At 40.3% G+C, this 16,927-nt stretch overlaps 1 protein-coding gene across 1 annotated transcript in view; it reads left to right on the top strand.

Moving 5' to 3' along the window:
- LOC124883899 (tyrosine-protein kinase receptor UFO) overlaps positions 1–16,927 on the top strand; it is a 34,125-nt gene that overhangs the window by 2,959 nt on the left and 14,239 nt on the right. The window contains exons 2-9 of the mRNA XM_047391370.1: positions 1,854–2,064; positions 2,414–2,514; positions 2,591–2,773; positions 8,398–8,478; positions 8,569–8,684; positions 10,956–11,151; positions 14,816–14,955; positions 16,612–16,756. Of these exons, the coding sequence (XP_047247326.1) occupies positions 1,854–2,064; positions 2,414–2,514; positions 2,591–2,773; positions 8,398–8,478; positions 8,569–8,684; positions 10,956–11,151; positions 14,816–14,955; positions 16,612–16,756 (1,173 nt within the window). The remainder of the gene's footprint in view (positions 1–1,853; positions 2,065–2,413; positions 2,515–2,590; positions 2,774–8,397; positions 8,479–8,568; positions 8,685–10,955; positions 11,152–14,815; positions 14,956–16,611; positions 16,757–16,927) is intronic.

The following is a 16,927-nucleotide window of genomic DNA, read 5'->3' as shown; positions in this document are numbered from 1 at the left end:
GAAATCACATTAAAAAGTCAGAAACAGGGAGGGAATGCAAGCAGGATAAGAGCGTAGACTTAGTGAGGTATTGTTGGTATGTGCATGTTTAGATTTTGCAGCATGGATGCAGTTGGAGAGGGATAGATCGTAATGAACGTCTTAGACCTCAGGGAGATGTCTGGGGACAAAAGCGAGGGGATGGATTAAGCACAAATTACTGGAGAAAAGCCACAACATGCAAAGACACACACAGTTTGTCCACAGGGTGGGCTCTCTGGATATCTGCATTCTCATAAAAGGGTTACAAGTTTCGATGAAAGCAGTCAAAAGATACAGTGAAGGAAAGTTGGGAAGTTTTTGTTTAGAAACATACTAATTCAGGGTCACTCGGATACTTGAAAGTGCTTGTCCAAGCATGAAAATAAAAGGCAGGAAGCACTTTAATGAAAAAGCTACAGAGAGAAAAGCAGTGAAGCAGAGGAGCTTCTTAGCTTAGATGCCACCAGCTATAAAATCCAAATTTGTTATGCGTTTGTAAACAGTATTGATTGTGGAATCAGCAATCCTCTTGTACCTTTAACAGGGGAAGCATTCCCACTGAATCCTCTCGGATCAAAGGTTAAAGGTTGACCCTGACACAGATAGATGGCTGTCTGACAAGCTTGGGAAAATCTTTACTGTGGTGGCTCTGTGAGATAAACAACAACAATAAAAACTTGTCCTGAAGAGAGAGCACAGAAGCACAGTTTGCATGCCTTCCTATAATTTCCCCTGATGATACTTCTCTGGTCAAAGCAGCTTCCGTCCATTTCTATATTCCACAACCCTTCGCTTTAACGTCATCATAAATGCTTCCTATTTCTGCAGAATTTTTGCTGTAAGCAAAGCATCCAGAGATGTTTAGACTCATCATATTTATTGTCACAGTTTTTTGGATGTTTAACAGACTGTACGAAGTCTTGGCAGACGACCTGCACTCATCTCAGGAAAACTGATTCTGTTTAGCTAGTAGCTTTGATTATTAGAAGCAGGCTTCTCTGAACAAGAGTCCTTTGTCCCAAGCAGTATCAGCACCAGCCTTCTTAGGTCAGCCTCACTATCTATGAGACTAATACAAAGGCCAGTGTGCTGGCCCATTGTAGCTCTGGAGAAGCTGCAGAAAACCACAGCTCAGGTGGGTGTGTCTGTCGATAAGACGTTGTCCATTCCACTAATTTGGCCTTCATGGTTGAGCAGAAGGTGGCCCAGGCAAAGTCCATAATTAGATCCGAGTGAGAATCTGTAGTTTTTCAAACACAAATTTGAGGTATTTTTTGAAAGAACATTTGGCAAAAAAATATACTGGTGTTCTGCTGTTGAATACAAATACACACCATGTTTTTCATGTTTTTATTTTATTATATACAAGACAATTTAAAAACCATGTGATTTATTGTCTACTTTGGATTGGTCTTTTGAATAAAATTAAAGTAAAATACACTAAAGTTTGAGGGTTTTAAATGTGAAAAAGATTTAAGGGTATGAATTTATTTTCTAAAAAAGCGTAAAAATCAGTGTGGCCTGTTTTTTAAAGCCCTTTTAGATGTCATAAGATCAGAAAATGCTTTGAATTATCTAATCAGTTTATTCAATAAATTTTGTATTAGTCTTTTTGCAAAGGGACTGAGTTATTATTCTGTTATATGTAAGTCTTCTGCTGTAAGAAAATTGTTTAAGCTTAACCTTGAAAAAATCCCTCTAATCACAACTTCAGGGTTTTCTGCCTCTCCGGAAAGGAAGGCTTGTTTTTAGACAAGGTTTAAGTTTCTTAGATTTCAAAAAACTACATAAACTTCCATCTTTCTCTTTCTTCCTCCCTCTCTGAAACAAAGATCTGGAATTTGAACAGAGTCCCAGCACTGTCATCTCTTCGCTGGGCAAACCGGTCTTAATGCATTGTCGGCTGAAGGGAACCGGAGGTGAGGAAGAGGACCCCCCAGATGTGGTCTGGCTGAGAGACGGCGTTCCTCTTCAGTATGCAGACACCAACCAAGTCCAGGTTCCCACCGGCAGTAACAGCTGGATGGTCACAAGCACGCTCAGGTAGGAAGCAGCTCTTTGTCACTGTGTGACGTTTAATGAGATGTAGGCATCTGCTCTGAAGAAGCCTTACCTTCCATAAACAATAATTTATCCACTTGTTTATTTTCAGTTTCTGCACTTTATTTGCTTTCTGAACCTGGTTTGTTGCTGGAAAATGTCACAACGTGGGTTTCCAGTAAGATGGAATTTAGTCTGAAAAGAAATTACATATAACTCACCTGCTTTATAAATTACATAAAGCTCAGTTGAAGCTGGTTTATTTCTCTCCCTGTTTTTATCTTTTTCATTTATGTTTTTACCTGTTGCTTCTAGATCTTCTCAAAACATGTAATTTTTATCCACCGTATAGAATTGAGAAGGTCCAGCTCCCTGACATGGGCTCTTACAGATGTGCTGTTCAGTCAGAAGGCAATCGAACTTTATCTGAGGAAGGTCGGATCCAGCTGGAAGGTGAGTTCCCAAACCTTTGTGGGATGTGGTTAGGTTTGGACTGTGAAAAGAACTGATGCAGCTACTTTCTTCTCAGGCCTTCCTCATTTCTCCATGGAGCCTCAGCACATGTCTATAGTGGCCAACGTTTCCCTGAGTCTAAGATGTGTGGCCCATGGACCTCCAGAACCGGTCAGGGTCATTTGGCTGCAGGATTTGGCTCCACTGAACTCCTTGAAAGACCCCGTGGCCCTGTCCCCTTCAACACTCAACCTCACAGGTAGCACTTGAGAACTGCATGTAATACTCCCAATGTTCCGTATGTGTATGAGCATCGTTTGAACAAAACTCTCAGCAATATAACTCAAATTAAATACAAATCAGTCAAAATGCAGGAATGGCAAACAATCAATATCAATCGATAATTTGCACACCAAAAAGTTAGAGCAATATTTACAGTGATGGAGGTTGGACAAGACTGTGTGTTTTTCTGATTTGATTAAATAAAAAGGCTGTTTTTGGAATACATGATCTTCAATTTCTTAATCTTTTTACACGGTGTGGATATGAGGCTTGCTTTCTACTGGTCCAGCCTATAATTAAAGTTATTGGTCAAAGAAAATTTTCGAGAACTGTCAAAACAGTCATGGGACATTGGACACAAATTAAGTACGCTCCTTGATCCAATAGTTTGTGGATCAACCGTCTGTTGCAATAACTGCAGGTCAATGGATTTTTTTAAATGCTTAGGATGCCCCCTGGGGTCATGAACACTTGACCTTATATTTTTACTTACGGCCATTGAGCTCCAAACATTATTTCTTTTAACACCTTGTCTGGGAAACGTTGCTGTCTGATAGTTAAGTGACGTCTGATCTGGTGCGTCAGTAAGGGACTGTTTTACTATAAATGGGGACTTGGGTTTGCATTCAATCAACTTCAGCTTGAAATCTAAAATACCTCCTCTGGTCAAACCTAGATAATTTTACACTGCACAAATATTCTTTAAAAATCAGTTTGAGAGTGAGAAGGCATTTATTGTCTTTTTAAAGATTTTTTAGGACATTAGGTTTATATCAGATTGTTGTTAGGGTGCAGAAAAGGGGCTCACCCTGGGTGCCATTAAAGATAGAACCACCAGATCTCTCTCGCATGATTGCAGAGGAATTTTGGTCCACTCCTCTTTACACTGTTGCCTCAGTTCACAGAGATTTTAGACATTAGTTTCTGCACAGCTCTTTTAGGGTCCCTCCACCTCAATTAATACTGCCCTCAGCAGGTGTATGGGTCAATATTACAACTTCCTTCTTCTCTTTCTTAGTTCTGCTGTAAACGTGCTGCTGTGTTTGGGATTATTGGCCAGTAATGATCCAGTTTGCGCGACGCTTCAGCTGTCACAATCCATAGAATACTTTGGTTTAAAATCATCACCAGTCCAAAATGCTCCGTGTGTCTTTTGGTTCATTCAGATGCAGCTTGGCAAACCTAAGTCATGCTGCCATATTTCTATTATTCTCAGTGGCAACTCTGTTAAAACAATCCATTCGGTAAGTTGCGAAGATGCAAACTGGGGAGTATAGAGTTTGAGATGGTGCGTTTAGGCTCTTTTGCAAGCTTTCAGGGCATGCATGGTCTGCCTTTGGGATACATTTACCCATTCACTTCTAGGAAGATTGGCAGCTTTCTCAAATGTTTTCCATTTAGGAATTATTTGCACTGTAGAATTATAAAATCCTGTTGTTTGGAAGTTGCCTTTATAAACCTTCCCAGATTTTTGGCAGAAATCATTGTTTATCTAAGGTAGTTGTAAATGTTTCTACATCTTAGCATTGTGCTCCAGAGCAAAAACAGAAACTACAAAACTACTTTTATAGGAGAAATATAGTTGTTTTATAGTGGTGATTATTTTAACTGCATTTGATTAGAAACACCTTGCTGCTAGTTTCTGCTATTGGCTGCTGCCTCATTGTTCACATGACTGCATTGACAGTCTTTGACTGTAAAACTCTCTGGGATCAGACTCTAGTTTGAGATGAATCTAGCAAGCGAGGTCTTAACAAGGCACAAACAAACATAAATGCTTTGACTGCATTTCACAAAGGCCGATGGCAGCCATGACGCAGTTTGGGGTTGAGGTTGGTGAGGGTTTTTTGGGGGGGAAATTGGAAATATTTTGGCAGTGGAACAGGAATTGTGGCACTATGACTGCTAGTTGTTTTCTTCTTTAAACTGTGGAGGAAAAAAGCACAACCTTCAAAATAAGCTTTTTTTAACACTCAGTTTAGGATCAAATAGACAATTTACAACACATTGCAGAGGGAACAACATGACTTAGAAATAATAAAAATAAAATAAATTCTGCAGACACATAACTAGAATAGTGTTGGTTTAAAAACATGCAGATTTTAATCACCTGCTCCTAACACTATACAGGAACTATCAGTTGTGCTATAAAGACTTCCAGAAAGTCATTTAATGGCTTAGAAATAGCAACTAACCACCCTCCCCTGAGAGACATTGTTGACACAATTCCATCTGATTCATTTAATGGACCTGCTGTGTGGTTGTGAGTGAAAGCTGAGCCGCTGACATGAGGTTGACAGTACAGAGGTAAAGAAACGGATGTTCAGAAGAAACAGGCAGGAAAGAAAGGAGAAAGGCTCTGCTGCTGCTTGAATGCCCACAGCTCTCTGCCAAATAGCAGGCAAGTGTTAGGTCCAGGGGCGTGACGAAAGACATAGTGGATAGGCGAGGAGAAAGCAACAGCACCAGTTTCTGATTGAAGAATCCACTTTGAGTCATCGCAGCGGGCTGCCTGTTGATGACCAGGATCCTTTTGACGATAACTTACACTCATATGTTTGGAATGGGCAGCTGCACTGACAGACCACAAATTAAATAAAATTCAACCCAAACATTCTCCATTAGGAGAACATACAGACAAATGCCATGAAGAGCACACATGCTCCTTCATGCTACTTCCTCTCCTTTGATTTTTTTATAAGCAACATGCATAGCATGTTGAGAAACACCTTGTCTTTTGTCATGTAGTAGAGCCTTTAACACACCGGAAACACAACTGACTTTCACACTTTGAATTAAGCTCCTGAGTAATTAGAGATGAGCAGAGTTTATGACCTTAGAAGGGTAGTTTGTTCTTAAAAGTTGGTTTGTGTGAAGTAATTAGAGTAGTTAGGACCTTACTTGCAGCAGAAATCAGTAAGGATCATTATGAGGGAGTCAAGCTAAAATCTACTAATAGGGCTCATTTAAAAGCACATTTCTACCAGCTACAATAATTCAATCATATAACCTTCTTATCAGTTCAAAGGAAAACTTTATTAGGTATTTTAAAACTCCCACTTTTGCATGGAGGAAGTTATTTTCAATGCTGTCACCAGTCTATCACCAATAACATTCATGTTGCAACACTAAGGCATATGTCAGGAATGTGACATTTTGATGTGTTTCTTTTTGCAGAAGTGTCGAAGATAGAACAGCGCACACTGACTGACTGACTGACTGACTGACTGTTTTCATTAATGCTGATGAATGTGTCACGTTGCTAATCTTCACTGACACAGCAACACCTACATTCAGGAAAAATGCAGAATTGAGAAAATGAGGAACATTCACGGAAGAATACCGGATGAGCCACAAAACTGTTGTAAGATAAAAGAGCATAACATAAAAATGTCAATGAAGGAAGAGACAAGGACAAAAAATGAAAAAAAGCAACAGTTTTACTATTAAGGCAAGTGAAAGACTGAAATCTGAAAAACAATACAGAAGTCCAAATCCAAAAAAAACAAAAAAGTGTTTTGAGTAGCTCTTAGCTCGACTCCCCTGTAGGAGTTGTTGCCGGTCTCAAAACTATAGTTTCTCTTTCTGATGTGTGTTTTCTTTAAAGATATTAACTTTTTTCAAATAGAACCTGGCTGTAGATGCAGCAAAAACAGTTTTTCTGAACATTAAAGCATAAAACGCCAGTTAATAAAGCATGATAGCGTAATAGAGGCTCCTTATGCTTAATGGCCCCTTTGTCATCCAATAAAAGAAAGCACCAACAATGTCATTTCAGCAGTTAGTCACTTTTGAGATCATGGTGAAAAAGATCCTGATTTCTTGTTGTGGCAAATATGACATTTTCAGCTGGGAAGCAAAGTTATTCTGCGGTTTGTTGATGGGGAAGGAAAGAAACGCAGCAGCATGTGGTGCAATGGAGACGGCCTGATGAGCTGTTCATCTGCCAGCGCCGTCTTCCCTCTCTGTTCTTCCTCACTAACAACCCCTCACTTCAGACAGCGAGGATCATACCCTGTTCTTTTTCCGGCCTCAACACAATGGAGGCTTGGTGCCACTGGTGCAGGACAACATGATTCTGTGCAAGTCTCGGATGGTAGCCGAATGGCGATGTTGGGCTGTTAGATAACGGTGATGAAACTTGACTGCCGCATGTTTCGATGTGTGTGTGTGTCTTAGCCTGTTTTTGTTGTTTTATGGAATGTGAATCAGTGTGTGAGAGGATTCATTCTCTGTTGAAAGCCAGAATGTGTCACACTGTTGTCCCCTTCAGAGGTGCCCCAGGCTTGCAGGGGCAGCAGTCTTTCACCTAGACCCCAGCACCACCCCACTCTTTGTTCTCCGAACTTTAATCTACAAGGGAACATTTCTGCAATAACAAATTAAGCCACAGGTTTGGTCTTTTAGTTGGATCCTTTTGTAGCCTTTTATGAACAGTTTGATTTAGATGTGACAATCTTTAAAAATTGTAATCCCAGGAAGTGTGCACATAAATTTCATGCAATGTCATGCTTATCTGCACACCAAACATCTAGTTAAGGAGGTCTACAACTTTTGGATATTACTGATGTGTAGGATCTCGGTCATTTTGTGTTTACTGTTTTCCCAAGCAAGTCTTTCATAATGTTGACTTCTTTGGTTTTCAGGCCCTCAGTGATGTTTACCATAAGCGGGATATCCTCTAATTAAACTCCTCCTCTGTTTAAAACGTAGGGTATCACTTCTGAACTAGTTCTTCCAGCTTTATATTCTGCTGCATGGAGAATCTTTATTATGCAGATTTTGTTTACTTTTAAAAAACATGCAAATGAGGAGAAAAAACGGTACTGTGGTGAGCAGAATATTTTAAAATGGTCCTATGAACATCTTGTGTTTTAAAATAAATTTATTATCTTAAAACAGGTTATTTTGAGCTTGTATAGTTACACAAATATCACTCAAGTTGTGTTTTTACCTCAAAAGCCCAGTTTTAAATGCTGCAAAATTATTCAATTATTCAAGAGTTAGAATGGATTACTTACCAGAAAGTAATTTCTGAAATTTTCAGGGATGAGGTGTCATGTAATTAAAACTGTCTGGAACTTATAGGGTACTTTTCCAGAACTGACTGTTAATGGGCTCAATATCTTTCCACAAGTTATAGGGTACTTTTTACAAGATAAAGGTTTCTTTCCAGGCCTGGGTTGTATGAAGGGAACTTTTAACCTGAAATTTCCTTCAAATATAGGGTACCTTTTGGAAGTTAGATGTTACTTTACAGAGCTTACATGTTACTCACTAGAACCTACCGGCTACCTTACAGGGTCAGGTGTTATTACGAGGCCGTTTGTAAGCCAAAGCTTTCCATGAACATTCCTTAAGATAAAGAAAGATTTCACATCGAGCGAAAATGTATATTTGTCGGAGAACAATTTCCTGAAAACTTGCTTTATAATCAGAATAGTGTGGAAAAGGTTGTTGTCACATTTTTCTTGAACTTCACAACGTTTCTCACATTGATGCTGTTTCCTGCTCACACTGCTGAGGCCTGGATCTGAGTTTGAACAAACTGAAGTAGTTCTGCTTCAATGAGCATGTCTGATTTTTTTTTTTTCCATCCAGGTCTGAACAGAACCAGCACTTTCTCTTGTGAAGCTCATAACCAGAAGGGTGTGGCCACCTCTGGGTCTGGAACCGTCACTGGTAAGCATACCTTAAAGAATCTCTGGGCAGAATTCCCTGCTGTGGGATATTTGTCTACTCTCTTGTTTTGGTGTTTCTGGTTCCCTGTAGTTCTGCCATCCCCACCTCGGAATGTGAGAGCTGTGGAGATCACCCAGACCGCGCTTCGTTTATCATGGCAGCCTGGTTTTGGAGGGGTCTACCCAATAATCCGCTGTTCTGTTCAGGTGAGATAAATGGGAATTCAACAGCCAACCTGAAAAAGTCTGTCACAGTGTTTGACCTGGATGTTAAACATCAGCCCCCCACATATTTGCAGAATTGATTACAGAGACCAGGACCCAACTTTCTGCAAGCCTAATTTTAAAGAAAAGGAAGATTCCTTTTCTTTTCGTTGCCTAACTCATCCCGTACCCCTCCCTGCTTTCTTCATGCATGCGTGGATCAGGTTTCGCTATGGGAAAGTGGCCTCCTGAACTAATCTCATGTAGCACCACTCCCTCTCCTTATGTCTTGCTGCCACTATCCAGCTCTGTGGTTCCCGTAGCTGAAAGGAGGAAGGTTTTTCTCCTGGAAAAAAAGGGAGCTTTGCAGCACCACCCCTAAACGTCTGGTTCTAATAAAGCTGCCCATCGTGCCTTTTCCCCCCCGCCCCACAGGGGGAACAAGACAAGGGGCCAGCTCCAGCAAAGTGGGGCAAAAATCTGAGTTTAACACTTTATTGTATGGAGAGAAGAAACATGAAAAAGGCTGGTATGTAGAGAGCAGAAAGGCTTTACTGTGTTTCACATGAAAGGGAGCAGGAAAATGAGAAGACAAAAGAGAGAGTGAATGAAAACAGCAAAAGCAGTGACAGCAGGTATTGTGGCATTGAGCCGTTCAAGGGAAGTGCATACTGGATTGTGACTCAGAGCTGAGTCGTACCATCAGACGAAACACGCTTGTTTAACAGGCTGGAAGTGATTTGTGTTTTTCAGCTGCTGTCTCTTGAATCATTCATGCAACTTCCCAATCCTTTGAATCACGCAATTAAGAAAACAAACGCAACCATCCAGCTACTTACACTGTCCCCGAATGCCCATGATTTAAAAACCTGCTTCCTCATCAGCACTAGCTGACACACGCCTAACCTGTGTGTGTTCTTCATTTATAGAACAATTATTTATATTTTCAGCCTGTAGCGTGCAGCAGCAGCAGGGCAGAACAACAGTCTGGAGAAACAACTTTAATGTGGTGTTGGGATTGCTGCATTGAAGATTTTTGTCTTGCTGTTTGTTCCCCTTTTGAAAAAATGTGTTTATTGCAGAAAGTTTGCAGAGCCTGCAGGTTTCAGCCTCTGATGAGTTCAGCTTTCGGTGCACCTTGCTGAGTGAGGGGCCCTTTCAGCAGATTTTACAGCAGAAAATTATGACTTAATGACACCTCCCACCGTCCCAGTTAACATAAGGAGCAATCAATGCTAAACCTGCAAACAGTGCATGCATGAAATGGTTGGGGTACAAAGTGCATGTACATATAAGACTGTGGCACCCTGGTAAAATCCTTAAAAATAAATTATTCTTTTGTTTTAGCAGCATGATCTCACAGTGTTAAAAAATATATTTTATAATCATAATTTATAATAATACAATATATATAATCACCAGTGTCACAACTATTAACCTGCTGTAAATGCTCGTTTTGCCTTCTGTCTTCTCCCACAAAGTCACATGGTTGGAGCATTCAGGGAGAGGGATATCTGGACACAAGCTCTGATCATCTAGAATCTTGGGTCCTCTCTTATGGACCACTTTGTTCAGCTCACCCATTTTATTTAAATGCCCTGGCTTTTAAAAAAGATCAACCTAAAATAAAAAGCTTCCTTCTTTGAGATTTATTTTTACACGAATTGTTTACAATAACTGTTCCACAAATGATTTAACAGCATTTATTTCTTATCATAAAATTTTTGTTTTACTCACTGACTAAATGTACTGACACTAAGGGTTAAATCTCTCTACAATTTTGTTGTATACATTTATTTTAATGCCTTTTTTAAATCCTCATTATTCTTTCTTTTATCCCAATATATTCATCAGAGTTTACAGTATTGTATGTTATTTTAATGTGGTATTTCATTCCTCTGTATGTCCTAGTGTAAAAGCTTGGGCCTGAGAAGGATTAACTTTATTTTAAAGCAGTTTTACTTCAAATTATTGTAAATTTCTACAAATTATTTTAAACAACAAAACCTTTGACATCATTTTTTTTTAAATGCTAAATTAATCTTGTATGTCTTTGTTTTTAATTGCTGTTCTGCACAATAAACATATTATAACTCTTTTATTTATCTTGCAGTTTTGTTGGAATGGTTTTCTGTTCTAATGTTTTAATGTTGGGATTTACAGCGTGTTCCTGTTTTTCCCCTAAAGTCACAGCAAACAGATAAACACATGAATGGCTGCACCGACTAAACCCAGGCTGCAACAACCTAACAGTCTGTTATCTGAATGTTTCAGGCCAAACAGCTGGGAGATTCCTTCCCGGCAGACTCGAATAACTTGATACATAACCAGAATGTAAACATCCCACCAGCCACTCACCTCATTCAGGACCTGAAGCCCCACACACTTTACTCCGTCAGGGTGGCCTGTGACAGCAGCCAGGGACCGTCTGACTGGTCGCCCTGGGTGGAGCTTCGCACCTTAGAAGGAGGTGGGTATTTCAGGAGGGGAGATGTTTGTTTTCACCCTCTGGATGGTGTATATCAGTGTGTGTGTTGAATTTATTTCAAGGTCAAAGCTGTGTTATATCTTCTGACTGAGTTGCAAGATTCTTCCCTTTTCTGCTTTTCACTAAAGCTACACTTAAACTAGCAGCTGCAAGAAGGTCCAGTGTAAGGCTTCAGATCCATATAAAAGGATCATTTTTATAGCACAAATGCATAAATGCTCTCTTTGTACCGATATGCTTGGGCACATTTAGGTTTCCAGTTGAGTACTGAGAAAAAAACTACAGGTTTTTCCTGAACAACCTGACCTCATGTTGATTTGCAGGATTCCTGATAGATGCAGCATACGCTTCCTTTTATGATGGTTCATTCAGTGACATAAATAACTCCTTAGCTTTTAAAATAATTTGATGTAGTGCTTATGGCTAGATTCTAACTGGTAGCATGGCTCCTGCTTATTTACTTCTGGATTATTCCATTAAAAAGTCTGTTTGGGTGAGCTGCAAAGTCTGTTTCAGACACGTGAAAGCAAGAAGAAGGGTTCAGCATCACAAAGGTTATTCTGAAAAGCCATGTTGGTGTTTTAAAATCAGCTGTGCTGTAAAAGCCAAAATGGAAAGATGTAGATATTAAACTTGTGTCTATCCAAAGATGCCCTTTTCTAAGCTTGTTTGAGGAGATCTAAATTAGATTTCCAGCTTGTTTATAAGTTAGTTATGTGGCCTGTAAATTATAATAGTTCTTTGTCTTTTTGTTTGTGTTTATGAAAGAAGCCAGACGTGAGCGGCAACGCCTCTGGCAGCCCAGTTTCATCTGTAAACCATTGAGGTGGATGCATTAGCAGGGACAGAAGTGATGGACATTGTGGAAAAGAAGGGTGGACGTTAAATTCTCCTGAAAGGCTTCACTGAGCCTCTCAGTGCTCGCTCCAAACTGAAATGTTAAGCTGCTGTGTGTTTGACTTTAAACTGAGGTGGGATTTTCCATGCCAGCTCATGCTGACTCCATCCACGGATAGAAAAATGGCTGGAAATAGAGCATTCTGCCACCGGAGGGTTGACGGGGGCTTTCCATGATGGAAGCTGCTTCCGATCATCGAACGCTCCAACGCAGCGTTTCTCATTTTCTCATAAACAGGATGAAGAAAAGAGAGAAGTAGGACCCATTGAAAGACTGGTCACAGGCAGGATTGAACAGTTTCAGTTCTTTATTTACTTTCAGGGGTGAGAAAAAAACAACAGATTTTATTATTTCCCATGAAAATGTCAATGCACATGTCTAAATTAGTCAGAGGATAAAAAAAACCTTCATGCACTTTGAGCGGTGGCCCCGTCACAGATCAGCAACATTTTTTCCACGTCTCTCTCTCTCTGCTTCAATCCTTCAGTCCTGGCTGCCTCTCTGCTTTCTTTCTCTTTAACAGACTGTCCAAATATGTTCTGCTCTGTCCCTTGAACATATCCGACTGCTTCCTCAGTTGTATGCAGATTTACGGCGCTCCGCGAGCTGTTTCTGTTACCACATTCATCACCTGTTTCCTGAACTAAATTACTCTTGTGTTTAATCATTTCTTATACCTGAAATCAAACAAGCAAGGCTTTTTTTTTTCAACACAATTTTTGGGAGCACGTGGAAAGACAAATAGGGAGAAATAAAGAAGTGGTTTAATGGGAGTAGAAAGAACAGGGGAATAAAAGTAGGGGGCGCCTTGAGAAAACACAGATTTTTGCTATTTTCCCAAAACCCATTTCTCCCAGGAGGATGAGTGAGCAGAGGGGGGGGTCGAACCTCATTGCCCTATAAATACTCACACTGCAATGAATTTGTATGTACACATGCAATTTAAAAGTCCATTCCCAATCAGCTTCCTAAACTAATTGCAGAAATGCTCAGAATCAAAAGAAAAAAAGCAAACTGAAAAAATGAACATTAACCGCTTTTTGTACTGTCTGTACTCCCACAGGAGAAGTAACAATACGGCAACTAAACCCAGCCAGAATTAGTCTGGAAGACCTAATTTTTAATCCTGTTTATGCAAGTTTCAAATTCCAAGAGGAGACAGAATGCTCTGGTTTTAAATCCAAACGTGTCCCAATATAGAGGATATAATGTAACCTTTGAGCAACAAAAGATTTCTGCTGTGACTCCAGATTCATTAGAGGTCAGTTTGTGGCTTCAGTTTGAGCCTTTTACATAAAAACGTTAACCTTGGCTAAGACCTTAACCTTATTTGGAAAAAACGTCTTGAACCTGTTTGAATTTTGTTTCATACAATACCATTAAAATGCATTAAAGTTTGTTGTAACAGAGCAAAATGTCAGGACGTTCAAAAAGTCTAAATACTTTGCAAAGCATTTGATCTCTGACTTCAAACAGTCACTTTTGTTTTAACCCAGTTTTATTTTCAGCTATTTAAATCTCTGTTCTTTGGAGTTAAATGTTTTTAAAAAAAGAGACCCAATAGAGAGAGAATAAATCTTGGCGTCTTGGGGAAAGAAAAAGAGGTTTGACGGAAGAAAGAGACGAAGCAAAGAGCTGGAGAAGGAGGCAGAGAGAGATGATGGAGGGTATAGGTGGAGCCGAGCTGCTGAACTTGACTCAGAGGTTGTTTTTGTTGCTGCTCGCAGGGAGAACAAGGCCCACATGTGGAAACAATCAGCCGCCAAACAATCCCTGATAACATCATCCATACTGTAGGCTGAGCAACGTTTCCCCAAACTCACAGTGACTTCACCCGTGTGTGTGTGTGTGTGTGTGTGTGTTCCTGTCTTGGCATCACAGTGAGAACCATTTTCCCGATTTTACCATCAAATTGAGGACCGTTTGTACCAAAGTGAGGACATTTTGCTGGTTCTCACGACCTATTTTGCTAACGGTTAGGTTTAGGACTAAGGTGTGAATTGAGTTTAGGTTAAGGTTAGGGTTAGGCATGCACTGGTAATGGTTAGGTTTAGGGTTATTGTCAGGGTTAGGGCATAGAAAGGGTTGAAAATGACTGAAAATCAATGGAAGTCAACAGATGGTCCTCACCACATATAGCAAAACAAGAGTGTTTGTGTGTGTGTGTGTGTGTGTGTGTGTGTGTGTGTGCGTGTGTGTGTGTGTGTGTGTGTGTGTGTGTGTGTGTGTGTGGGGTGGATTCTTAGAGCCTGCCCCGCAGAAACAAAGCATAACAAAAAGAAATGAGGCCAGTTCTTCTCCTCAAGAGGAAGATTCTTTTGGAGTTCTGTGCTATACGGAGAATCGATCTCACACACCTTCTTCATACTACATCTGGCACGTTTTTCGGCAAGCTCTTCCCTCCTGTAGGTAGCTGCTTTCACACAGGAAAAGACAGGCAAAGGAGAGTAAACCAAAGGAGCTGAATGAGGTCTAGGGCTGGACTCTACTGTTTATGGTGCCCTCATGTGCCCCTTTGCTTCAGTAGAGCAGAATCTTTCACATTTGCTCCCATTTCATCCCTCCAGATGTTGCAGTTACATTCATCCTAAAGGCTCGAAGCTGTGAAAACAACACAGGCCTGATTAACCCCTGGCCTCTGTCCACCAGCTGCTGGCTCCTCTTTCACATCCAGCCTCCTCACACCCTGAGCTCTAAGCTCCACTGACCTGTTTATGATTTTAATGTTGTGTTTTTCCATTGTTTCAGTGCCAGAGAACCCACCGGCCAACGTGACCGCCAGGCCTAACGGGACGGAGGTGTTTGTGACGTGGGAGGAGCCTCCGGGGAAGCTGAACGGGGAACTGCAGGGATACATGGTGGAATACAGCACACCCTCCACCCAGCAGGTCAGCCAGGAAAACAAACACAAGGGAAGGTTAAAGGCTCCAAACAGGATTCCTCATCAGTTTACTGAGACATCGGGCATTAAAGGACATTTACATGTCAATATTCCAGATTGTAGATAAAGCTGATTTACATGTGTAGTCCCTGGGCAAGTTGAGAGTAAAACAAACACAACCCCACAGCCAGGCCCACAACGTCCCATTTATCCGCCCAGATATCTGCTCATAAAAACACTACCGGTCCAATGTTTTGGAACGTTGTTAGGAATAACCTTTATTAATATGCTCATAGCTGTTTTTCCCATTTATACCATAGTGAAATATTGTATAAGTTCTAATGTTTCCCTTTTGTTACAATAGGATAAGAATGCTCATAGACATACATTACAAGGATAAATGGCCCAAGGATTGTCATAAATGAACTGAAGCTGGGGCACTGGGTTTGATGGTGGAGCAGCTGGTATAACTGGTTTGATTAGAATGCCACAGCACACTTAGATTAAGGATGGACACCCATCACAACCTAACAGATAGACACCACAATGGTGACACATAGTCTACTGATAATCACTGAGGGAGGGAACATCCATTGCATTGGAGTGCCAGATATAAAACTACATGTGACCTTCTATCGAGGCTCTTCGTCATCCTCTAACAGATGCGACGGTCCGAGACGGGAGCCTCAGTGCTCATCTCTGTAATCATTCCTCTGCCTTAATTTAGATGAAAAGAGCTAAAAGTTAGAAACTAGTTGAGCGTCATTCCTTTAAGAGTCTTTAGATAGAGTATGTGATTGCTTCATGGGGACCAAGTACCGGAGGAGCTCCGAGGCGTCTAACCGCCAACAGGGTGCGGTAGCTCGGACAACGCCTTTCTCATTTAATGGTTTTCTTTATGTTTATGACTATTTACATTGTACATAGATGGGCATCAAAACTGTGAATGAACACATATGGAATTATGTAGCAAACACAAAATTGTTAAAGAACTTTAAATATGTTATATGTTTTATATTTTAGATTCCTCAAAGTAGCCGCCCTTTGCTGTAATGACTGAAATAATAACCTTTGGCCGTCTCTCAATAAACCTCTGGGAAGTTCTTTCAAGGTTCTTTGGAAATCCATTTCAGGTGACCACCTCATGAAGATCATGGAGAGAACGCCAAGAGAGCAAAGCAGTGATCAGAGCAAAGGGTGGCTATTTGGAAGAATATAACAATGTTTAGAGTTATTTCACACCTTTTGTTTTTAATGAAATTCCATGTGTGTTCATTCATAGTTTTGTTGCCTTTGGTAAAAATCTACAATGTAAATCGTCATGAGAATAAAGAGTCCCATTAAGTGAAACAATTTATGTAAAACGTTTGACCGGTAGTGTACACACTTTAAAATGCAAAAAACATCTATAATAAAATAATCACAAATACAGAAATCCATCCACTGAATACATTGCCTGTCAATATTGCATATGAATAGTTTATTCATTTATCTAGAACCACATTTATAAAATCATTAACTAGTGGACGACTTCGTAGTTGGAGCAGGAAAACAAATAATCCTCCATTTTGCTCTCAAAAACAAAACTATGAAGGTTTTTGAATTTGATCTCATAAGATAGCCAGTTTGTTCATAACAGCCCAATTTTGTCGTTTGTTTCCAGTTTGTTGTTGATGCTGGACTGGACACAGAGTTTTCCATCAATTTGTCCATCCCCCTGTCCAATGTGTCTTTTCGAGTCTGCGCCTACACAGGGGCCGGTCAGGGACCCTGGACCCCCACACAGACTCTGATCCTTAATTCTCCCGGTGAGTGATGAGAAAGGTCCATTAATAGCAAACAAGAAACATTATTCTAAAACAATGTGGCTTGTTAAGCTTTAAAACATATTTACCTCACTATGTCCTCCACACATGATGCTACTTATATAGATTATTCCTTAATGAAATAAAATGACTTGATCATTATAATTTGATTAT

This window comes from Girardinichthys multiradiatus, chromosome 18 (assembly GCF_021462225.1).
Source record: "Girardinichthys multiradiatus isolate DD_20200921_A chromosome 18, DD_fGirMul_XY1, whole genome shotgun sequence".
NCBI classification, from domain to species: domain Eukaryota; kingdom Metazoa; phylum Chordata; class Actinopteri; order Cyprinodontiformes; family Goodeidae; genus Girardinichthys; species Girardinichthys multiradiatus.
The sequence above is the reverse complement of the archived record's forward strand: the minus strand, read 5'-3'. Positions and strand labels throughout refer to the sequence as shown.